The sequence below is a fragment of the Apus apus genome, chromosome 10 (genome assembly GCF_020740795.1).
Source record: "Apus apus isolate bApuApu2 chromosome 10, bApuApu2.pri.cur, whole genome shotgun sequence".
Classification (NCBI taxonomy): Eukaryota; Metazoa; Chordata; class Aves; order Apodiformes; family Apodidae; genus Apus; species Apus apus.
The window spans coordinates 5,923,601-5,948,892 of record NC_067291.1 but is presented as its reverse complement, the minus strand read 5'-3'; the positions used below and the strand labels follow the sequence as shown (position 1 = coordinate 5,948,892).

General features: G+C 37.8%; 1 protein-coding gene across 2 annotated transcripts in view; it reads right to left on the bottom strand.

The window, feature by feature from the left end:
• The window catches only part of MTMR10 (myotubularin related protein 10), a 44,629-nt gene that overhangs the window by 9,332 nt on the left and 10,005 nt on the right, over positions 1–25,292 (bottom strand). For both annotated transcript variants that reach the window (XM_051628732.1, XM_051628731.1), the window contains exons 3-9: positions 15,652–15,788; positions 14,477–14,549; positions 12,204–12,346; positions 4,076–4,166; positions 1,505–1,682; positions 1,041–1,128; positions 786–874 (exon numbers count right to left, since the gene is read on the bottom strand). In XM_051628732.1, the coding sequence (XP_051484692.1) occupies positions 786–874; positions 1,041–1,128; positions 1,505–1,682; positions 4,076–4,166; positions 12,204–12,346; positions 14,477–14,549; positions 15,652–15,788 (799 nt within the window). The remainder of the gene's footprint in view (positions 1–785; positions 875–1,040; positions 1,129–1,504; positions 1,683–4,075; positions 4,167–12,203; positions 12,347–14,476; positions 14,550–15,651; positions 15,789–25,292) is intronic.

The following is a 25,292-nucleotide window of genomic DNA, read 5'->3' as shown; positions in this document are numbered from 1 at the left end:
AGAAACAAAAAAAGGAAATGCTGGATCATTAACAAGTTTGGGAAAGGCACATCTTAGGCTTAGCTACAGTTAAAAAGCTCTATTCAGTTTTAATTTTCCACAATTTTTAGTATTACTTACATATGCTAAATAAAAAGAATATATATAAAGTTTATAAAGCCAGGAAATCTGACAGGGTTTCAAATAAAACCAAGAGCTCCAGCCTAACACACAAAATGCAAGCATTTGTACTAGCAAAACATCACCCTACAAAGTAAACCAAAGAACAAGCAACACCAAGCTAGTAAACCCCTTCTTGCCAGGGGTTTTCTAAGGCTCCAAATGCCTTCATGTTTCATCATGGACAGTGAACAAGTGTTTCACAGAAATACCATATGCATTGTGGCACTAAATCTATAGAACTGTTTTTCACAATCCCACAAATACTTAAACTACTTTTTACTGTGTCTTGCAGGCAAGAAAATCCCCACCAACTTAAGCTGTATTACAGTGACATCAGTAGAAAGGATTAAGTCTGATCCTTTTATCACAATACACTGTCATCTGAATGACTGGCTGCCTAAAAAATAAACATTAATGTTTGAAAAATTATTTAGCATTTTAAACGAGTGGATTGTGAATAGAAACTGTGCCAGAACCATATTAGAGAACAGCTTCACAATAGCTGCTGCACCATAGTATGAAGCAACTATCTTCTCAATGGCCAGCTGCTGCTGTAGGTTACACACAGGCACCACCTGTGTTACCCTTCCTGTCTGAGTAAGGGATAATAACTAATCCTTTACCTTTGATCAATTCTTCTTTGCTGCAACACATCCTTAATGTTGGCCATTCTTACCAGGGCACTGCCATTAGGGTGATTCCAGGACCATAACTGATAGGGGGGGAAAAAACCACAGAAGAAACAACGTAATAATCCAGGTTAGTGTTATTCCATAGAATTATTTTTTTTCCTCAATGCTACACACAAAACTATTGTATATCTTTAAGATTAACATTGTGCAATGCTGAAGAACAGTAACAATAAAGATTGCACTTACTGGCATTCGTCTCCCAATAAAAGAGTAGGAGTATAGCTTAAGGTCTTGATCTGCTAGGGAAGATGGAACCACAAAATACTCTGGAAGGCTTGGGGAAAAAAATACAATACAAAAGATTACTTCTCCCTAGGGATTTCCCCAGCTTTTCTCCTGCTGCAGTGCTCCAGCCCCTACCCCTCCCATCTGCACGACCGTACAGGTCAGGGACGCAGCTCGGGATGTGCAAGGACAACACCTGCAGTGCCAGAGGGAAGTGCAAAAGCATGAAAGCAAGAGATGCTTGAGTGTGACGTTTCCTTTAAGGACAACACTTGCAGGATCTTTGAACTGAGGGCCTTGCCAGAGTGTGGCACATTTAAGAGGTGAAGTGCACAATTAGGAAGGACAGAGGCTTTGGTAGAGGAGACAGGAAAAGACAGGAACATTGCTTGTTTTCTTCTACTTGCATTATAAAAGAAACTTACCAAGTAGATATCATATAACCTTCATTGATTGAACAAACTCTCCACTCAGAAGCACCTGTCCTTTTGATTTCTCTATCCCAATCAGAGTAAGTTTCAAACAAAGGTGTCTGCTGGCCACTGGCACTGCCGATGCCACCACCACCACCACCTCCTGGGTCTATTCCATTCACCTTCTTTGCTAGGAAAAGAAAATTCATCAATGCACATTTAAAAAAAAAATTATAGAAAACCCCAAACTCTTCACCTTCCTAATTACAAGAATGAGAGACTGGGCTCAGGACTGACATTACCTATTATTGTATCACACCAGATCAGTGAATTAATGACAACTTGGCAATATGTGAAAATGTAAACCTTTTTTTCCCCAACAGAAAAGTGACATAAAATTGGTGTGTTGTGCTGCTTGATAGAATGCAAGACATGCTACCACCAGGAACCTATGTTATCTTCAGTCAGAGGATTTCTCTCTTCAACATGCCAAAGTTAGTGATCTTTTAAAAACATGAACCATTTACAGGCTCCCTTGTAATTAGGCACCTTATGAAAAAAGCAAAATAAAAACTATGTAATTTCAACAGCTTTAAATGACTGCTGTATTAACAGCAAATGAAATCAACTGAAGGCCAAGTTAATATATATTATGCATACATATATATATATATATGCACCAAAAAAATGGCCTGCCATTTTGTGTCTAGGGCCCAAGAAGATTATATAGTCTGTTACTAACACAGAAGCATCTCCATTGCTGGTCATTCTTTAGGTGCCAAGGAGACACTCAGCTGTGTCAAAGGAGACTACACTTTGCTTCTTGACACTTGGAAGTCAATTTTTAGATTGAAGTGAAATAAACTGAAACTCATCCCTTCTAGCTCCCCCATGAAAGCTCCCAGCTTTAGCAGGAGTCTGTAAAGATGGAAGAGCCTGCCCAAACAAATCAGAGCATAGTGTTACAGTTCTACTGCCATCTCAGTGATTGTGTTGTTTCTACTTTCTGTATCTATCAACTTCATTCTTGCACAAGGACTTGGACTACTTATGTTTTTCAGAAGAAAACTGGAATAAAAATTGAAATGAAGTAGTTGTTCAAAGACAATATATAGAGAAATATAATTACAAAAAATGTTACAATTTTACTGTCCAGTAGCAGGATATAGAATTATTAAAATACAGCCTGGGAAACATGTAGATATACACCAGAGCAATGCAGGCTCTTTATGTTCCTCAAGAAGCACAAAGAAAGTATCTCAACTTATACTTCACTGGGACTAGCAGGGACAGAACACAGTGCTGGAATTGTAAGAGCAAAGCCAGAGATGGATGCTACAAACACCAGGGTTCACACAACAGAAAAAAAACAACCCAAAGCAAAAGTATTTCAAGCTCTTTTTCTCCAGCAACTGCCGCACAGCAGAACAACTATCATCTGCCATTCTCGTCTGCTGCTCCAGAGGAACATTTTTTTACCCACCTTACGTAATTCTTCCACTAGGTAATTTTCCACACAGCAAACGGTATTTTAAGGACAGAGTAAAGGCAACTTTGTGACAGGCTAACATTTTGTTCACACTCCACTTTTAATATTTTATTGTAAATTTATCTGCAAATTGGCTTCCTCCCTAGTACTCTGTAATGCTACAGTACATGAACCTTAATAAACACCCAAGTTTTATCAGGTAAGAAACTGTATGTGTAATGACGTGTGTAACATAAACACATGCCACTAATTCTCGTGCATGCACAGGGCAGTCATGTAGGCACCTGCATGAAAAACATGCATTTTTGTGCAAATGTGAAGGCCTGAGCTCATAATGCCACAATATTCAAATTTTGTAACAGGCAGATCAGTGGTTTCTACTGCCAGCTGCTAAGTATTCCAGTACCACAGAACTACGTGGATGGCACTTTCTCTATCTGGAGGCTTGTTAAGGCTAGAGCTGATGGTTTTTCAGCTGTGAATTGGCTGGGGAACACTAAGCAGTGACCACACAGCATTGCACTATAAATGAAGTTCCAAAGGCATCTTTTTCAGGCTTACCTAACTGACAAGGTTCAGTTGGAGATTGGCCTTGAGCAGAGAGGGTGTGCTCCAACTCAGCAGGGGTGGTGGAGGTTTTGAGTGGTAAGAACTGCCTAGTAAGCCTCTAGGAAAGAAGGTATGGAGTCCCCAGTTGCACAAATCCTCCTGCAATACCACCAGAAGAGAAACTTATTCCCAAAAGAAGGGCAGGTGAACAAGCCTGCCTGATGGGAGATTAGCTAGGTACCTAGAGTACCAATAGAGACATACAATAGGAGGATCCAAGCATGAGTTGAGAAATATGAGTATTCATGCTGACATAGGTAGTTTTGGTTTGCTTCAGACAGGAAAGACATTTTTTTTTGTCATTAATGTCTATCACAATGGATGACTTATAACTGCAATTAAGAGGTTGGGTGCAGGACAAGCCAGTTTTAATACCCCTGAAGAAAGCCTCAAATGCTTTTTGCCACTGCTTCTAGACAGAAGTCTTACTGAAGTCACATATTATGAAACAGGGAAAAAAAATATGGAAATACTTCCATACTTACCTGGATTATGATATATTTCCCCAACGTACTCGAATGCAAAGAGCAGCTGAAGATCTGTTGGCTGAGAATAATGAGCTATTGCAAGGCACACCTAGGAAAGGAGCATTTGTTACTGTTATTTACAGACATAAAATATATCGCCTTTAATTATGACAGTATGAAATATACAGAGCAAAAGTTAAAAATCAGTGTTCTGCTGTTTTATTTTCATATCTTGAGAGACAATAATTAAATACTTAAACATATTTGCCAAGAGACTGTTACTGTAATCATAGTAGGTGAGTTTGTGACCATCTATGAACTGATAAGGGTTGACTAAATATTTGCAAGAAAGATCAGACTGCAGCAGTCATCCCTAAACATGATTCTCTGTATCAACAGTGACAAGGAATTAATATGCTGTGCCTGCCCATCTGTGTATAGGAGAACGGGGAGGGAGGGGGGGAAGAGCATGACTTACAGCTGGTGAGCACAGTACAGCAAAATCTCATTTATCATTGGTCTTTTGATAATTAGGGGTTTGTACAACACAGTACTTATCAATGTCAGATAAGAATATAAGCATGGTCATACTGAGTCAGTTCAAAAGGTCCAACCTAGTGTTCTGCTCCCGACAGTGACCAGCTATCGATGGCTGGGGAACAGGATAAAAACAAAGGAAGCAAATAATGAAATTTTACCTGCATATTTTTCAAGAGTTCACAGTTCAGGCCCTTCCTAAACTAAAATCTAGTATCACTATTCAACATTTGTCAGGTATTTCTTCTACAAAGTCATCAGTTGGGCCATGAGATTTTGGAAGTGTTACTTCCCTTTACGAAAGCCCAGTTGGCTCTTCCTAAAAGTATCATACTTAACTAAAAGTTTGTATCTATCTTTTCCACTACTTCACCCCCTAAAGGCATAAGGCATACCAGTCAGTGCTGCCCAAAACTCAGCCTTCAACAATTTCTGCTCTTAGAAGGGAAAACAAAAGGTTGCCTTTTGAAGACTTTCAGAACCTATGTCAATACTCCATCCTATTCACTCGTATTCCAAGATCATGAAGGGCTTTGATGAATATAAATGAAGAGCAACTCTTCCCCGAGTTACTTGGAAGCAAGTAATTCACAGTGTGAAAATGCCACATGACAAAGCTTTTAATTAGGGACATAGTATAAAGTTCACATTATAACCACCTAAAATTTTCTTCCTTCCCTTCAGTTGACTGTGGCTTTTTATATTTGGCAACATGTTAGCACGATGTATTCACTGCTCAGCAGTTTTCAATTTTATTTTTGAAAAACACTCTGTGCATCCAGGGAGTTGTTTTCTGCCAGTGAAGGCAAGTTTTCTTTTTGTCATAGACATAAAAGAAAGACCTGAATGACACCCAACTGCAGGAGCACTGCTTCTGGCAGTGTAGTAGTGTTCCTGAGAGAGCTCACCTATGCTAAGTTCGGCATGGAGAGTCAATGTACGTTTCCTAGCTTCTATGCAACATACAACATGGAACCTTCACTATATTTTATTTACTTTGGCTTTTGAAGGAGACATTCCTCATTATTTATAAAACTAGCAATGACTGGAGACTAATTGGAGTTGAAAATGGTTTGTCACAAACACTCCCCATCAAAAAAAGCTCCTGTTAAGTCTTGGAAGAAAAGTTGCTTTAACTTTTCCCCCCCATTTTCAGTTCTACAATGAAATTACAAAAGAGAGAGGACAGGACGTTCCAGGGTGGGGAGGGAGGAAGACCCCCCCAAAAAACTCAAACAGTAGAAGTGCCACTAGGAAATATTCTAGCATGACTTTTCAAATAAACATTTAGAAGCTCATTTACAGGATCTGGTGAAAATGCTCATAATTACCATGAGGCAACTGGAAGCCATGCACATCTTGTGGTTTCAGTGTACAACGCAAAGCTGAAAACATCAGCTATTCCATAATACTTGGCCTCTTGTAGCAAGACTACTTCTGCCTATCATTCACAATGAAACAAAATGGAAATCTGTGTATATACACATTTTGACTTATATTTTTCTATGTAACTTAGCACTGAAGTAACTGGCATTAATAGAGCTACTCATCTTCATTCATGGGAATGAATGCTGAAAGCCTTTTACTGTGCTGATCTGCTCTCAAGGCTCGAGGATGAACTGCAAGACATTAAGAAATTCCATTGTACTGCCAAGTAACACAATAGAAATACAGTAAAATCTATTTTTAAAAGCAGCAGCTGAAAGCTCTGGCATTTTCTTGCCACATGTGAGGAGACTGGCTGTGTTAAGAGGTGTAAGGCTGCAAGGGGGAGATGGCAGGCATGCAGATCTGGTCCCCAGAGCTCTGCTCTTGAACCCAGCAGCTCAACAACACTCTCAGGTGTTCCACAGTACAAACATAACTCACAGTCCCAGGTGCTGCATGGGTGAAACAGTCTACCTGTAGATTACAATACAGGTTCAGGGCCTCCATCTCTGGTTTTAAAAAGATTTAATACATTTATCCTGCTACTGTCTTCATTTTTACACTTTAGACAAATTCCATGCATATATACCCTAAACAAGTATTAAAGACATTTTCAGTTTGTTCCTCACTAAATTCATAGAGTAGTTTTATTGTCTGAAAGTTTCAAAAGACCAGCACATCCCACAGATCTCAGCAGATTTACCACCATAAGTAGAAAGCTCTTACATTGGAAGACAAACATGCTTTACAGGAAATGTTATCATATCAAACTGAAAAATGTTTGGTATTCTTGCCAACTTCCAATTGTGTAAAGCTGAAGAAATTTAGGCTCCGTCAAATAACAAGAGAATAGGCTGCTTTTGGAAAGTTCATTTATTAGAAGCAGTAAACACAATGGCTGTAATTATTTCATAGTACAAAGGCTGCTTCCCTGTGTCAGTGCTCCCTGTTCAACCACTAGCTGAGAAAAATAATGATATTATCAGGCCAAGTCCTCCTTTTCCTCAAGAGGAATTTTACTAAGGACAAGAGCTTCAAAATGTTGCTAATACTCTTGGAAAAGGTAGTTTTGAACAGTCATATTTAATATGTGCTAAGTTAGCACAGCCCCACTCCTTCCCTAAGCCAGGCCTGTCTGATGAACTCCCTGGAAGGATACTATTTTCCCTTGCTCCTGCAATTCCTATTCCAAGCAGACATCTATTGTGGAAAGTCATGCAAACAGGACAAAATCAAGTCCCATGGACAAAATTTGTCAATCTTCCTAGGCAGGAAGTCTTGGGAAAATAAGCTTTCGGGTAACCAGAATTTCACATTGTGCTCCTTCTCCTAGCTGGTATGAATTGTATAACTGAGAAGTGGTGGGGTCTTTTTTCCTTCTAAAAGAATTACACCACCAGCTATACATAATACTTATTTTAGTTAGAGTACAAGCAATCCACACAAGAGGAAACAGCACAAGGATTTCAGAGGCTGAAGTAACTTTTTACACATCAGAATCCCTGTTTGCACAAGAATGTATCTGAATTCTAAGTACAGGTCTTAAGAGAAATATTAAAATGCATGGCTATTTTTAAAAATACCTCTAGACAAGTTTACTTCTGAAAAAAGTTTTCTTCACCCCCTCCAAACCCACTGCAAAGACCAAAAAGATACCTTCTTGTGCACTCCCAGTGTCTTGAGATGTTACTAATTTTGTCATCTGTATAAACAATTAGAACAAGGTAATACAGAAGTTGGGGGGGGGGGGGGGGGGGGAGGTGGGAGCAGGGGGAAAAGAGACTAAAAAGTGTCAGGGTCATTTGTCCAAAACTCTCATGTTACTCAGAACAATTAGGAAAAAACTGTTCCACTTCATCCCAAGTGTTATGACGTGGGAGAAGGCTCATTTTGATTGCACAGGAAACAAGATTTGAGATAAATAATTCTCCTTCTGTTTTGACTAAGCATGTGTTTGTGAAACTGCTCTCACACTCATTTAAAAAAGCTTGCTGGAAGAAAAGAGCTGAGAGCTCCACAAGAGAAAGGGACTGAGAAAATGGAGATATATTTAGGAGCCAGGAGATTCCAGGGTGTGTGCCACTCAGGTCACTGCCAAGATCCATGTGTGTGGTGAGGCAACACACTATCCCATCACCAAGCAGTTGTAAGATCTAAAGCCTCACATTTTAATATCTTAGTCTAATGTCAAGTATTGTAGAGACCAGAAATTAGCAGGAGTTTTCAGTTTGACTGTTGGTTGTGATCTTTGGAACAAAATAATTCCTTTTCCTTTAAGGAATGTGAAATGCTGCTTCTTTCACACTGCCTAACTTAAGGCTTCCCTAACTTGCTTACCCTTGCTTTCCCATCCTCCACTTCCTCCCACACCCACGTGGCTTTCCTTCCTTTGGAGACTCTATAACTTTATTTTAGAGACAAAACAGAATTAAACTCCTAAACAGTGATGAGTGCAGGTTTCCATTCTCTCTATTATTCCTTAACTCTTGTCTCCCAAATAGCCATTAAAAATGAGGAAGAAAATATTTTCTCAAGTGATTAATGTTGAAACAGCATTTGATAAGCATGTACTGGCTGCATTCTAATAGAACTAACTCACCTCAAAACTGAGTATTCTTCCAACTTGTTTCTGCTTAACAGTAAACACCTCTGAAAGTTCTACCAATATTACCCACCCATCATGTCTATATGTAACCAAGTCAGTCAGACTGTCCATGTCAGGAGCCTGACTGCTTTCAAACTTGGAGCCTTCTTTTCTAGCTCTTCTGTCCTCGTAAGAAGGCAAAATTAAGAAGGGTTATTCTCCCTTGTGCCCTGTTCAGCAAACCTAGACACTTCCTTAGGAACAGATTACATTCTCCTTGCCAACAGCAATTCTGAACTTGAATGCTGCTGAGTATTTCCATTACATTCAAGGCACTATGCATGAAACAAATTGACTTCACTGTATAAAGCTAGTACCTCTTCTTGTAACTATTCCATGTATTTAAAGCTCATTTATAAATAGTAACTATCAAGTGTAATTTTTATTTTTTTAACTATTACTCTAAACAGAATATTTGCTAGCACCTGGCAACAAGTTAGAAACATTTATACTCCGACAGTTTGAAGTGTATATAGTTTAGTAAGTAGACATTTCATTTTGGCCTACCAGTGCTTTATTCCTCAGATGATACTCCTCTGTATTACCAGGGTGACATTTAGTTCGAAATCTTCCTGCTCTCATTTGTTTAGCTGACTGGATTTATGTAAAGTTTGCTACAGGAAGTTATTTATGAAGTGCTAACATGAAGTTCTCTTGCTTTACAGAACAGAGATTGTAATGCTAACTAACATCACCTTCCCTTCTGCTTATTTTAAAAACAAGTGAAAAAACTTAATAGAAAAAACTTCAGTCATAAATACTTCAGACATTATTAGTCTGCACAAATCCACTGCTTCCAATGGGAATTCTGAGTTCTGCAGTTTCTCAACATCAAGCACCCTAGAAAACCTTCATAAAACACACAAGCACAATGTATCCATTTTATTTTTTACTGAGGAGATCTTAATATCTAGCTCCAAAATGAACAGAAGCAAATTTATGAGGAAAAAAAATACAGCTAGCAATTATTTTTATTTTTCTCAAAGAGATGACTGGAGATTAGGGTCCCATGTCAAAAGGAAATAGGAGAAGCTGAAGAAGGTCCAGTGGTGGGCTACCAAGATGACTATGATCCTGAAGTTCATCTTCTAAATAAACCTGTCTCATTTAGCTGTGCAATAATGAGACTGCAGGAAACCACTACCAGGAAGGTAGATACATATTCAGTCTTGCCAGGTGACATAGTGGGCAGCAGCCAGAAACTCATCTTGGGATATTCAAGCTGGACATTAGGAAAACATGCAGCAGTGGAACAGCTTACCCACAGAGGGAGAAGGTTCTTAATCCTTGGTGGTTTTCAAGATACAACTGGACAAATCCACAGCTCAACTGACCTAATCCTGGCAACTCTGAAGAGAAGGGTGGAATAGGTGATCTCCACAGGACCCTCTCATCAGCACCTCTGACTCTATGGTCAAGTCTCTACTACAACATGCTCTCAGTCAGAAGACAATGCTAGCACACTCAGCCAAAGAGAGGAGCAGGAATTCTTCCTCTCATCAGAACTCAGTTATACTTCAAGTCTTGGTCCTCCCTCCCAAAGTTATGCCCACACAATTCTTTCCAAGTACACAGCTAACAATGTTTTCATGTGTAAATAGCTGGAGGTAAATATTTATTAAAGTAGCCCTTCAGAAATATAAGGAGGCCTGACCACTTTCCTTTGTTTTTAAGCCTCAGGACAACCTTGCTAATATGTACTACTTGAAGTGCAGGAACAGAAACCAGATAAAGACCTTTCAAGAGTGTGGTGCCACCAGCATGCCATTTAACTGTCAGAAAGAACACAGTAACTCCATTCAATATCCTGTGCAAGACCATTCCAGTTGTGCTCACCAGCATCCCAAAATAATTTAAGCAAAATTATTTTAGAAGAAACCTGACCTAAGGATCTAATAGTTTCACATAAATATGGTTAATAGAATCTTATGTCCCTTTGGTAAAACTGTGATTTTTGTGACACACCCACACAAAGTTGCACTAACCTACCTGATACATCAAAACTCCAATAGTAGCCACACAGCTGATACTATGATTTGAACAAGTTTTCTTCCACTCCTCTATAGAGGCATTCTGAGCTTTGAAATTGGCAACTATTACACTTCTGTTAACACCAGTACAATCTTTACAGCCACACAGAGTCAGATCCTTCTAGATCTCTAGACCTAGTTGCTCTCTATCAAAAGAAATTGTGTTCGATTGTGTAACTATAAATATATAAAGCAAGTACCTTCATAAAAAGGTTTCACTTTTTGTTCTTGCATAAGTAAATGCAGCACAAAAAGCATTAATGAGATGCTGAGTTTATACTTTCTTCCTCCTCCAGGCTAATCCCTCTTCTTAGCTGTGACAGCCAATTAGAAACAGTTGCTATAACAATATTGCAGTAGACTTGCTGCTCCAGGGAGATTTCATAGAAGCTGAGAGAGGGGGCCTGCCAGCTGGAAGCTTGCCAACCATGCAAGGTTACAAACAGCAAAGGCAGCAGGAAGGGAGGAGGAACCTAGAAGAGTAACAAGGAACAAACAGTCTCCTCCAGCCCTGGGCTTCTGCCCTCAGACCCTGTGAGGGTGTAAAAGGTGAAGAAGCGATGAACTGGATCATCAGATGCTTTGCTGGTAACTGCAGACTCATGTCTGGGCAGATGGTTCTTACGACTTAAGCTCAAACTTTATCCTACTGAGAAGACAAATACTTAAGCTCTGTGAGCAAACTGGGTCACATTCCATATCAAATGATTGCTCTGCCACGCCTGGCCTCGAAGTGGTGCCATGGAGGTGGGAGGAGCTGTAACTCAACCTACGGCACCAATCCCAAACAAGGAGCCTGGGAGCTAATGGTAGACCAACCATCTCTGTTTAGCAGGAATTTTTCTGGACCTCACCAGGTTAAATAACATTGGATGATTTTGTTAAGACTTATGACAACAAGCGTTAGAACTGGGGAAGAAATGAAATTTCCAGGAATGCAAAGACAACGTAATTCCTCTTGTCAAGGGGTATGCAAGTCTTTCCTAAGAAAACATTGAGAAAGGACACATAGTTTTGTACAGATTAGACCAAGTGGTCATTGCAAGAGCTCATTGGAGAACTTGCTGTGTGAAGCAAGAAGTGTATATAACAATAGTACATTTTACCAATGGGTAAATTAACCTTATAACTTTTGGAAAATACAACAAAGTTTCAAACCTCCTCCATAAAAATGCAAGCAACTGTTGTACAGCTGCAATGCAGTGTTCCAACTGCAGTCTTCACAAAACTGGTTTAATGCATTAGTAATTTTTAAAAGTAGAATCGATATGAAAAGAAATGCAGGTCTATCTTCTATGAAAAGAAACAGTTAATACAGCACATTAAATTTTTTATCTAATAAAATTTACTCTAAAAGCCTAGATGTTCTCCTGTAAGAGAATGTGATTAATTTGCAGTTCTCCCCCTCTACTTCTCTTATCAAAATATAAACCAAAATGTTCTTATCAGCACAGCTGTTGCTACATGTGATGACAACAAGGCAAGGTTTCATATGAAGATAAAATACCTTCTTTGCACTTTCAGGACCCGCTTCATCAAAACGAAATCTGACAATACGGAAATCTTTGCAATAGATGATTAATTCCGTTGGATTAAATTTAAGTTTTTGGTTGGGACCAAGGACCTTCTGCTTCCTCTTGGTGTCATTCACTGTAAAGAAAAGACAAAGTTACTAGACTGTGTTTGTAACTATACAACACAAGACTAGACCAGACAGATGTAGTAATGCTGCTGCCAGCAGTTTTTCATTTCATAGTATACATTTCAACTGTTCAACTGAGGTAGAAAATCTAAAGCTCCTCCTGTTGATCAATCTCCTTTCAAACAAGTGGCTGAACTACTGCTTCCTACCCAGATTATTACTGTCCACCAACAACTTCACAAACAAGGAATTACCATGCAGTATTCCCAAGAGCAATGCTTGGTCCCAGACAGGTAATTGTTTATGTTGCAATGCCCTCCTGATGCACAGTGATTAGAATACGTGATTTTATTTTTTTTTTTTTTTTTTACTTGGATATAATAAAAATAAAAGGAGTTAAGACTAAGATTAACTCCTTACTTCTTACACAAAACCCAATAATGTAAGTATAGTAAATTGCCAGCTGGCCTGTAGCTGCACAGACAGGCTGCATATCTTGGCGTTTTCAAACAGAGAAAGTTAAGTTGTAAAAAGTCAGCTTCACAGAAGCCACAGAGATTTTGTTTGTAGTAACTGGGAAAACTGAGGTATGTGGCTGTTGAGTGATTAACTGACATAACAGCCTGTCTGGTTGCAGGTATCCTCTGGGTTCAAAGGAGTACTTCCAGGGAACAAAAAACAAGTGGTTTTAGGGCACCTTCAGCTATTCACCTTCAATATAACAACCAGCAAGCAACCTCTTCTGCAGTGCAGGTGAAAATCTCCCTTTAATTCCTGATAATAAAAGCGAATGCTTCACTAAATTTAGGATAAAGCTGCATAGTAGAAGAATGAAGAATAATATCCTGAAGTGTGTGTCAGTAAATACTGCCCTCTCCCTCTAAAGAGCTTCCAACCTTGATGGAAAAGCTCAACAGAAAAGGTTCCTAGAGAACCTCTACCATTCTTCCACTGAAACTGCAAATGTTCATACTATATGACAGTTGGGTAAACTTGCACAAGAGAGTAATCTGAATCTGTGACCCTTCAAGTTTCAAAATAAAAGCTATCTGTAGTCCTCTCCCATTTAGAAGCAACACATTCCATGTGAGAGAAGACATAATTAATAGAACAATTATATGAGGCTGGCTGGCTTTCCTCCCCTATTTAGCAGAATTTATTAGATGAGTTTGAATGAGATGCAACCTTCTTATTTAACAATACACCATTTCTAAGCATCTCTCCATCATTAAGAGATTTGCAACACTGCTACTGTTTTGTCATTTCTACCTGGTATTTTTTAGAAGGGGCAACAAATGTGGACCACACAGCAGGTCAAGCACAACTCTTCATTAAAAAAAGGCATTTCTTCAAAATGTGCTTCCTCAGCTACACACTGATCTTTTCACAGTGAGTAAAACCAACTTCCAGAGTGGAAATGGATCACTCAAAACTTTAATTAATAATTTAAATTACCTACAGTCAGGAAAACAAGCATTTAATCAGCCTATGTCATATTCAAGATTTGTAAAGTTGTCACATGAAATTCTTCAACTGAAAATTCTTCAATGAAAAACATTCTTAACAAACAGGTTAGCCTAAAGTATGCACCAAATCAGGTTCTTCTAAGCAAATATTTTTAAAGTTATTTCTCCAGATTAAGATGTCTATTGCCATGTGTAGATTATTTGAGGACCACTAGCTACTAACTTGCAAAAAATAAGACATGATTGAAAACTCAAGCATTTATGTCATGGGATATCCCAGGTATGTGTAAATTGTATAACTGATGTGCTTTTTGCAACCTAGTGTACTTAAATGGAAGAGATTCAGATGCTTGAGTATTAAAAAGTTGCCAACAAACATTTGTACTCCTCTAATAGGTGTCTATCCTAGAACACCTGTTACTTCAGCATTACAGTTACATTTAAAACAAATATAAAGACCCAAATGAATATATCTCCTGCATGGCACCTCAAGCTCCATTCAGCTTTTAAGGCTTTTATCGTAATTTTAAATAGACCAAGTTCTTCAAACCAGGAAGATTAATGACATAAAACTTTAAGCATCAACAATTCTGCACAACCTAACAAGTACTTAACAGTTTTCAATTGACTAAGGTTAAAGCCTGTCAACAAACTTAACTTTTTCTGACATACCTGTGACAATCTGCTCAATGCATGTTAGAGGGACATCATGTTCACCAAGGAGGAGATTTTTGTAATGGAATTTCTGAAACACATGAACTCACAGCAATTAATTGCAGTTCTGCAGTTCACAGCCAGATATACAGGACAACTTGGAAGAAACTATGATAAAAATCAGGCAGGCCTAGACTTTTTCTAACATGCACTACCTTTGCCTATTCATAGGCAATTAGAGGTTGTGGAAACAGCTCTCTTGTGCTGGTGAATGCTCACCAAACAGTTTAGAAACCCCAGTGGAGTATGCACAAAAACTCCACTACTTGCACTGACTTTACTGGCCTCAAAAATTACTAGTAGAAATTCAATACAATCTGAAGTGTAATACATAGATATATAAAAGACATCCGACTATTACTGTAACCATAGAAAGGAAATAAATTAATTCAGCTTTCAGAAATAAGTTTTGAGAACTAGTTCATGTCAAAAATAATTATTTTTATGTAGCTTTGATCAAACTTATTAACCATTACTAAATAAACACCTATCTATTTTCAGAGTTCTACTCACACCTAGTTAATGGAGTGTTTCTTTTAAAAGCCCCAAATGAAAGTGAAAACTCTACTGAAAACAGCATGAATCTCCCAACTTGGATTTCTAAACATGCTGTGCTGTTCAAAAATAATCCAGGTCTGGAATGTCACACGCCTGCTTTGACAAAGGCTTGGTTTCTTTCTCCCCTTTTCTTGCTGCTTCACCTACAATGAAAACTCCTTTTGTGGTTATTTTGTCCTCCATGCCAATAAAACTTGGACACATTAAATACTTTGCTGATCTGATGCTTGTCTAGTCAAACAAACATTTGCAATTATCTTTTTCAAGGAGGAACACGTTTTATATAAATTCCTGTTTTGCCTTCAGCAAAACCACTTCCCACTGAAGCCTCCCTAACAGGTAAATAGAGCTGGCTGTACTTCCACACCAAGATTTCCCTGTTCTGATATTCTCAATGAAGGGATGGAACAACAACACACACAGAATGGGAGAGTGGAACTGCATAATTTAGCCTTCTTTGTTTTAGAAGGCATCATAGTTCTACCAGATATGACATAGATTCACTGTATTTTAATGAAATCCATTTTACCTATCCCACTTGTTGTCATGGTGTAGTGATGTGAGTAGTAACAAACCTGGAGCGGCATTGGGTCATCCGTAATAAAGGAAATCTTGAAGTTAGTGCAAACCAATTTGCCCCACAGGTCATACTGACTCGTATCTGTTGCAATGCATTTTCTTACAAAATTTACTTCATTTACCACAATTTCACCTAGAACAGAAAAAGGGGAGGGGAAAAGAGAAGCCTATATAAATGCTTCAGGTACAACAACTCTAAGTCTGTAGTTCCAAGACATCCCTACCTCTTTATCTGTTTCAGATATCTGTTTCTTCTAGGCAAACCTGGAGTTTAACTAATGCCACTCAGGGGGAGGAAAGGAAACTGCCTTTCCAAAACAGACAATATTGTGCAGCAGTTAAAAGCAAAAAACACACACTACTTACCTCACACCCAGAGAGAGAAACTGCAATTGTTCATTATTAAAATTAATTGGTTTAGACAACTCTATCCTTTAAATAAAGGCACACATTCAGGTACTTCAGCTAGTATTCCTTTTAAAAACAGAAATTAGGTGGCTATTGCTAAGTACTTCAGAGAGTTTTATGAACTTAATGAATTCTGAATAATCAGTCCATATCTAGTTTTGCATTTTTAAACAGATTTTCAGGTGATTTCATAAAAGAAAAAACAGAATACAAACACATTAAACATTCCTCAGCATTTCAAAGTTTCTACAGTGTCCATCTAATGAAGGAAACCAACCATTTCCTTTTGCAAAACAGAAGATCCGAATTAAGAAAGAAAATTATTATGCTAATTCATCTGGGATAAGCCATGAAATAAAAAAAGCATATAGGCAAATGAGACTGAGGACCATTTAAAAAGTGAATCGCTATACAAAATGTTACTTTTTAGCTCCACAGTGGACATGTCTGAAAGCTAAATAGTAATTTTATTCTTACTTCAGGAAATGAACTTGATCATTTATTTTACTCCTGTAGAAGAAGACTTTTGCTTCTATCATCAGATCAACCACTTCCTTCTGCTGCTACCATAAATAGCGTGCGAGTGGAAGCGTGTTCAAGAAAAGTGTAATTTTGTACTACCTGTAGCTTCTTGTTTGTTTGTATTTAGGTTTTTTTAAATACTGAAGGTTGCCAAAGACTAGTTTACTAATAGCTTGGGCATATTTCGTCCCAGTTGCTTGAAATGTCACCTCAGAGTGCCTTGTCTGTGTTTTACAAGAAAATAGTTATTTGGGTGACTGTCATAGCTGTGATCATTTCTCTGCATACCCCATGAGTAAGGACACAGCCATCCCCGGATGTGTTCAAGGAAAGGCTGGATGTGGCACTTAGGGATATGGTCTAACTGATGTGGTGGTGTTAGGCTGGACTTGATGATCTTAAAGGTCTTTTCCAGCCTTGGTGATTCTGTGAATAAATCTCTCATCTGCCTCCCAATCTAGAGAAGCTGTTTTCCTCAGGTGGTTATCACTGCACCCAAGCACCCAGACATTGAAAGAACTACCTTGGGTACTCCAAATGCTTGAGCAGAAATGCACCTTTTGCTAGTCTTGAGACCCAGTCTCTGCATATGCTCCTCATCCTAAACCATTTAGCAGCTTAGCTAAATACCAGCTCTCTTGCCCATAACATGATTAGGCATCAGCCTGGAAGTCCCTAAAAGCTGCAGCAGAGCCCCTGCTTTTAATCTAGTTGTGATAAACAGCTACAGGAATTTCTTTCTGTAGCTTCAAGCTGGCAGCATTATGCCAAGTATTCTGTTTGCAGATCTAAGGGGACAAGTTTCACTGACCTGTAGTTACCACATACATGCATAATCTATGTCAGAAGTGGCAGGAGTTGTGAAAATGCTCTACAGACAGATGTGCTGGAGCGCTAAAGTCATTTTTCAAACATCACCAAACTGTGGTTATGTAAGTTTTGAATTTCGAAAAAACCAAACCTGTTTCTGACAGCTTCAAGTTCAGGCAAGACCACAGCAATTTAAAACAATTTCCAAAAAAGGGGTTACATGAGTGTGACAAACACTACTTCTGTTACACATTGTAATGAAAATGTTCCAATACTTTTAGAAGAGTCTGGCCTTAAACTTCTTAATGCCCAGCCTTTTTTTCTAATGAGCTATTTGCTTAAATAGCAGCAAAACCTCAAAATGCATATTAAAGCAATTCCTTCTCACAATGGTGTTAATCTTCAACTATTCAATGTTGTTCTCCCCTCTGCAAAAAGTCAGTCCTTCTAAACCTAAATAGTTTTTATTCTTCCCTTTCTCAGAAGATCCACTGTACCACTACATTTCTAATACAAAGATACAGAGAGCCAAATTCACCACAAAATGAAGTGCAACCTCCATAGGTTGTTGTTTTTTTAAAATATAACATTCCCTTATTTGTTACCAAGTGAAATATTTTTAATATCACACAGGAGACACTCTTGCTAAAAACACAAATTATTATTATAAAACTATTTCAGTATTTTGTGTGTGTGATGCTACAAAATGTTAGAGAAATGAGGGATCCATTGCCGCTCTCATGCAAACTTCTTCAGTTTGAATCTACTACAGTTTAAAACATGCCTGCCACATCATTCTCTCTGCCAAAGCAAATCTTTTTTACTTCCCTCCTCCATTTCTCATAATTGTGTGGCTACACTAGATGTTAATACTAATCCTATTTTAGAGCAACTTCATATGTTCTCATTTCATCCAACTCAAATACGTTCTGGATTTCTTGGCCTAGCTTCTCCTTTGCACTCAAGTTTACAGCCCTAGCACAGAGCTGTCAGTTTTGAACCTGAGAGTTACAGTGTGGCAAGACAGAGAGTGTATGCACACCAATTTCAACCTAAGAGTTTAAACATTTACAGTGAAAAATTCTGCAATACAAATGTAATGGATACAGTTCTCAAAAGCCTCTGGAAACTGAACTTTCTTTTTTAAATGCAAGTTTGGAATTTTACATTGATCCAGCTTTTATCGCTCATTTGGACACCTACAATGAGCAATTCAAAAAGGTGCAAACCTTCCAAACTTCATTCAAATTTAGGACAGCAGATAAACAACGTTAGTAGCACTTGTTGGTCTTACACAAGGAACCCTTCTTGCATTTGTAGTTGAGTAGGTGATTCTTCTATACAAATATCAACAACAGAGCTATTCAGAGATATTACACTGCACATTTTTGCAATGTAGCTGCTGCTTTTTTCCAGTAAACAGTCACAAGCTGTTCCAGACACGGAACAGCAGTCAACACTTCCATGTGACTCAAACAGTCAAAGAATGATCTCAGGAGACAAGGGCAGTTTGTTTAAACTCTGACAGGAAACCAGAAGAAAAATTACAGGTTACCACCCTTACACATAAAGCCTAATGATGTTTAATGAAAGTATTTCTACACTGAATACACAAGTCACAAAAATAATATGAGATTGAAGGATCTATCTAGCTAATACACCTTGCACTTAACACAGAAACTGCTAAACTTCAGAAAAATTCTGCTACCCTCCCAAAAGGACATATAATGTGACTGTTCATATTTTGGATGCTAGGAGAATTCACAGTGATAGCTAAGCCACCACTATGCATAAACCACTGCAAGCCAAATAAAATTCAGAAAGCTGAGCCTGGAACTGGAGACAAAGAGGCACAACTAGAAATGCTGAACTCAGCAGAACAAGTGATCAACAGGTATCTCAGACAATGTGCAACAGCACCAATTTTGTATCCCAGCCTGCAGACACACTAAGTGTATCTGATCTAGCCTTCAGGGCAATTTATTTCTGCAAAATTTGAAAATACAAACCCTCATCAGTAACATCTTAAAATAAAGGATATCCTGCACCCTTCTGCCTACCTCTGAACAACACTCTGGTCAATTTTGATGCCATGCTCCATGGGATCAATTTAACTTTTGTTTATCTTATGAAGGTAGTAATTTGTGATTTACTGTCAGTAGTGCTGGATCTAACCACCGCTATACATGCAGATCACACAAAATACCTAAAAAATTTTCTTAGCTATTTTGGGTCAGTTCTATCACTATTTGTTATCAGTAACAGGGCAATCAGACAGTAAGTAAGCGTGATAGATCTGAAAAACTAAGCAAGAGCTGCTAGAATGAGCAACACGTTAAAACCTATAATTGGAAATTTCCATATTTTCTCTCAAGACAAGGTTCTGGATGCATTAACAATAATCCTCTTTCACCTATATAGCCAGTTCTCATGTTTGCTATTTTAACATTCTGTATTCTCTTCGCTTAAAATTAAAAAAACATGCCAACCAAGAAAGAGATCTCAAGTAATTTCCAGGTTTTCAGTTGCTCACTGAAGTAGCTGCCAAACCCTTCAATTCAAAAGGGTTTCTACCACAGTTTTGCTGCCTATGAACACAGAAGGAATACAGCAGAACAAGATATCTTAAAACCTTAGCTTTCAGGCTGATTGAATAGCATCTTAGGACCACAACCTTACTAATGCACAAGGTGAAACAGAATATAAACAGTATTCAAGAGATCTAATACTGACTAAATACAGAAATGCTGCATAATGAAATAAAGTAACTACAGTTTACAAGGCAGTTTATGCTGCACCGTGTGTCTGTACACCCATACTGATACATGCACATATGCATTTTGACATAAGTTAACATACAATATTTCTAGCTCATTAAAAACCTGACACTTGCTAGAGGCAATGAATGGCTGGAATCACTTTCATAAATGAATAATGCAAATCTTGCTGACCCAAGAAGTTTGCAGGCACCCTACATATTGCTAAGGGAACTTTTTAAAAACTGTAGAAGCATAAGAGTAGACTTATTAGTATAAACTGTCTTTAATGGGCATTGCAGTTCTAAATCAAACTCTGAATATGTTTAGTGTATGTTCAAGGTCTAGCAGACATAAGGACAACAGAGAGTATTAAGTACTTTATGCAGTCATGTAATTCCTGCCTAAATTAATAAAAACCTGAATACACTTAGGAAACTAAACCCCCATTCCTCATTTATAATGCTCATAGTGACTATACCCAATTAAGACAAAAAAAAAAAACCAACTTTGTTTTTGTGAAAGATACTCTAAAAATTTTACAATAAAAAACCTGAAAAAACCATTTAATAATTAAAAATGCTCAATAACCAGTTCACTTGTATTTATAAAGATCTAAGTCTAAAACTGCTCCAAAGTGACTGGCAAATAATTAACTTCTGTAAATTTCTGAGTAAGAATTTCCAATATAAACGTGATTAATAAAAAACTGAAATCTAGAACATCTTCACTCATTTAGCTGCTTTTTCTTAGCTATTCTCGTGTAGACAGAACACCAAAATTGTGTGAGTTTATTAGTATGCACCAAGCATCTAGATGTAAATGTCTCTAATCCACTTCTAAATGAATCTTCTGTTCATTGTGCTCAGCCACTTTCAAACTTAAGAAAAAAGTATTTGTGAGCTCATGAAATAACTATCTTTTATCTCTTCTCTGATTTTCCTGAGCTCTTACAATGTATTTAGGGGCTTAAGATATGTGAAGACAAAAAAAGCTGCACACTATTATAGTTATCATTCATCTTTTTTGTTTCCCCAACTATTTTCCAATGCTTTCACAATTAGTTAAAAAAAAGATTACATTTAATTTTCCGTACATCTGTGGAAAGCAAATAAATAAAAACAAAGCTTAAATGTTATTCCAAAAGAACAGCTCAATACTGGGATTACTGGGGAATGCAAAACAATTTACATATATATTATTTGCATTAGTTTTTAACAGGAGGCCCTGGGTTTTCTGTTAAAAAGAACCTCTAGCCACCTCTTGGACAGTGGTGTTTTTAATATGCGCAGTGCCAAAAAAGCTTGCTTTGCCAATCTGATTAGAAAAATTGTTATTAAAATATCATATATGAGTATTGTACAGTTTCTCTTGTGGGTCAACAAACAGAAAAACAGAAAGCATGGCAAGAGCTTTGCTAAATTTTACAAATGCTCACTAAGGAAAAAAGCAGCAAAAAAAGTAAAGGATTACTGGTAAAAGTCTTCCAAGAATAACTCTTTTCCCACAAACACTAACAAGATGAAAATCAGCGTTTGTCCAATAATGGCTGATCTTTATGAACTCTGCAAAATAAATGAATTTTCTGAACTAGGATGGGATGCTCCATAAAAACTTCCACCACACCCTAGAAAAGCAGTAAAGGACAGAAGAACGTAGAGCAGGCAACCAACAGCCCACGTGGCAAGAAGGGAACATCCAAGAGCAAGGCTCTCAGTAGCAACTAGGTCCAAAATAAAGTATTGCAGTAGATTAAAAAGCTGATCATGCTTACAGAGCTGCTTCAATCCAGCAACTTGTATTACCCCTGAAACAGAAACAGCTCCATATTCAACATTCATTCCCACCTCAGTTCTTGTGCTGGTACTACCATTTGTAAAAGACTTTGTTAGTCACATCAGAGAACTGATCCAGCTGAAAATAACTTTAACCACATACTTTTCTTCCTTTTTTATCAGTCCTAATTTCATCTGAACTAGCTCTCTGATCTAGCTTGTTCTTCAGTTGCACACAAAGTGTCAGCAGCAAGTAGCTAACAGAAGCACACATCTGTGATGAGAAAAATGGAGTAATAAACAGCTTCTCTCAGCATCAGATGTATTTTTAGTTCAAATAAAAATAATAATATCACCAAAATCCCCTCAAAAACGTTTTAGCAACTATTTGATCAGAGTTCTGAAATGTGAACAATAGACAAGCCAGTGAGGAAGGTTTTGTGTATTTTTAGTTTGGCTACACACAAACTACAGACTCTCAAAGCCTGACTTGCCTAAACAATATAATCAGTAACAATTTGAGAGGACTGTGGTTTTCAGCCTGTTATTTTATAACTATATCAACAATAAAAGTTAAAGATGCTGTTCTGAATTTGTAATGTAGTACTGGCTCTAGCATAAATTACTCAGGTTTAGCTTAATAAATAAATAAACGCAGAAACACATGTTCATTAGAAATTAGTTTGCTGAAGACTTAATTCATTGGAAGCAAATATAATTGTCAGGAGACAAAAACCCAATAGCTTGGTCAGCTAACAATTCAGAATCTACACTAACATTTTATCACATTTCTGGACTTTAATGACTTGTGGCATTAAAAATATGTGGGCCAGAGTGGGCACAAACCAGCTTTGGAACTGTTTGGCAGATTCCACATGCAGAAACATTAAAATATTTTATTTTAAAGCACATTCATCCTTCTGCCTTTAAAGAATGATTTCCACATTGCCCTACAGCTAATCTGTTGTCAATAAGGAAGTGTTTTTGTAGATATTTACACACACTTAAAATATCCCACTACAGAAACTTTAAGAAATGCATTCTACATACTCCTAACAAAGAAGGCAGATCAAACTGACTCCATCCCATAAAATCCATTTATAAGACTATCTGGAAGTTAGGTTCTACATGCAGACTGCCTTGGTAGGACTTATATCATGCCAATTCTTAAAAAAAGCAGAACCAAAACCAGCAGTTAACTGAACCTAAAACATTGCCTGAAAATTTACTTTGAGTCAAGCAAACAAAGTTATAATAGAGTATTTACTATATACTTACTGTAAGTGATGCCTCATTTATTCTAAATATAAGTCAAATGCTTGGTTCATTTTTAAACTTCTTGCAGTATGAAAGATTACTTTGCAGAAGGCTGCTGTTTCACATTTCAAATCTAGAATGTGAAACTTTCATAATTATTTAAGGGAAACTTTCAGTAATCTTCTTGGAATAGGAAAAAAATACTAAAATTCTACATTAGAAAGCTTTAGGGGATTGTATTACTTTCCAAATTGCCATTCTGATTTTCAAATCTGGCCACTCTGAAATGATGAAAATAATGTAATACTCCAGTATGACTCCGATTCCTGAAAACGAGTTGAAATTACAAAGCCATTTCACCTACTTGTCTAATATCCACACCCTAACTTTAAAAACAAGTAAAGTTCTAATATACCGTTTCAAATAAGAAATTTGATGCAGGGAAAAACCCCTAACCCTGCAATATGAGGTCTTAATCAGCTGTGGAATCAGTAAGAGAGCCTTGGCTCTCACTGGAAATGAGAATCAACAACTGAATATGCTTTGGAAACAATCAGACACTGACTTCATATAAATTACATTCAGTTATTATCAGCACTGATGATTGCTGATAGGCTACTGCTACTTACCATCAACAGATGATGATCCGTAACAGATGAAGCAAGATCTACTTGAATAACAACACATCGTTCCACATACACAAAAGGAAAAGGGCACTGACAGTAACAGCATCACTGCTTGAACCAAGCAATTGAATAATTCCAGCTTCCACTTTGAAGTGTTAAACCAAAATGATTCCTAATACAGGAGAAAGGCAGACCTGACATCTCTTGGGCTAGGCATTAACCTTACTAACTTGGTCCCTATTCCTTACCCATCCCCCAGCTGCAGCTCATGCTGCAGCTCCATGACTTCTGTTCTCCAGCTCTGCACCACCACAGACCAAGTGAAAATGCCAAGAAAGAAAGAGAGGCAGGGGGTTCAAAACAGCCAGGAGTGAACGTACCTGGGACACTAACACACAAGGGTGCCTCACCAAAAAGTGCACTTTCCTTCTCCTATCACGAGATGTATTGCAGCTGCTCTGGAACACATGACTTAATGTACTAAGGATTTGCAGAAAGCAGAGAAAAAAAAAAGAAAAAGAAAAAGAGCAGGGAAATAACTTGTGAGACAATCAGACACTTCTAAAAGATTAAAACTTTTCATGATACAGTCTTAAAAACCTCCCACAAATTTCTACAGTCAGTTGCATATTGAAGGGCACATGTATATATAAAAAAATAAATCAAACCACAACAAAAAAGCAGGTGGCAAAGCTGATTAGATTGGCATTATTAGATAAAAGCCAAAATATATTCAGTGGTGAAAATCTTGAACACACTATGTAATACCACCTCAATGAGAGCACCACACAGCTGGAAAAATTTTCAGAGGTAATCAAAAGGATGGTTAAAGATATGGAAAGCCTCCTTCTTAGAAGCTACTAAGACAACTAAGATAGAGGGAAGCAAACCAGAGATAACACGAGACAAGTCTGAATATCACAAATCACATGGAATGGTGGAATAGGCCTTGATGCTTCTTGTGTCACACAAGAACCAGGATTTATTAAAAAAAACTAGACGGTGGTAAATTCTGAAGAAGCAAGCAAAGGCAGTTTGTACCAGCATACAATTAAGCTGCTAAACTCCTTACCCCATGAAGCTAGAAGATAAGCTTTACCACCAGATGGGTGATAGAAGTTTAGATGATGATAGAAAGCAATTGGACAAATGTGTAAGAGTAATCCAACAAGAGGAATTAAATATGATTGCATTGCCTCTGTGGTGCTCTAACTCCTCACTTGGATCTCCCCATTTAAGAGGAAAGTCTCTATGTCACACATTGAAGGAAGCAGCTAGGAGTGCTGCTTGTCCTGTTTCTCCTTCTTCCTACACGCCTGCTGGTGGCCACTGTCAGCAGGTGAATCTGACCCAGTCCAGCTGTACTTATGACCTGTTCATAAACCCACCCATTGGTGTGTGGCTGCACACCAATGATAGCACTGAAGGTGACTTCTATGATCTGACCATGAAACATGGTGCAGACACAAGAGACCATGAGAAA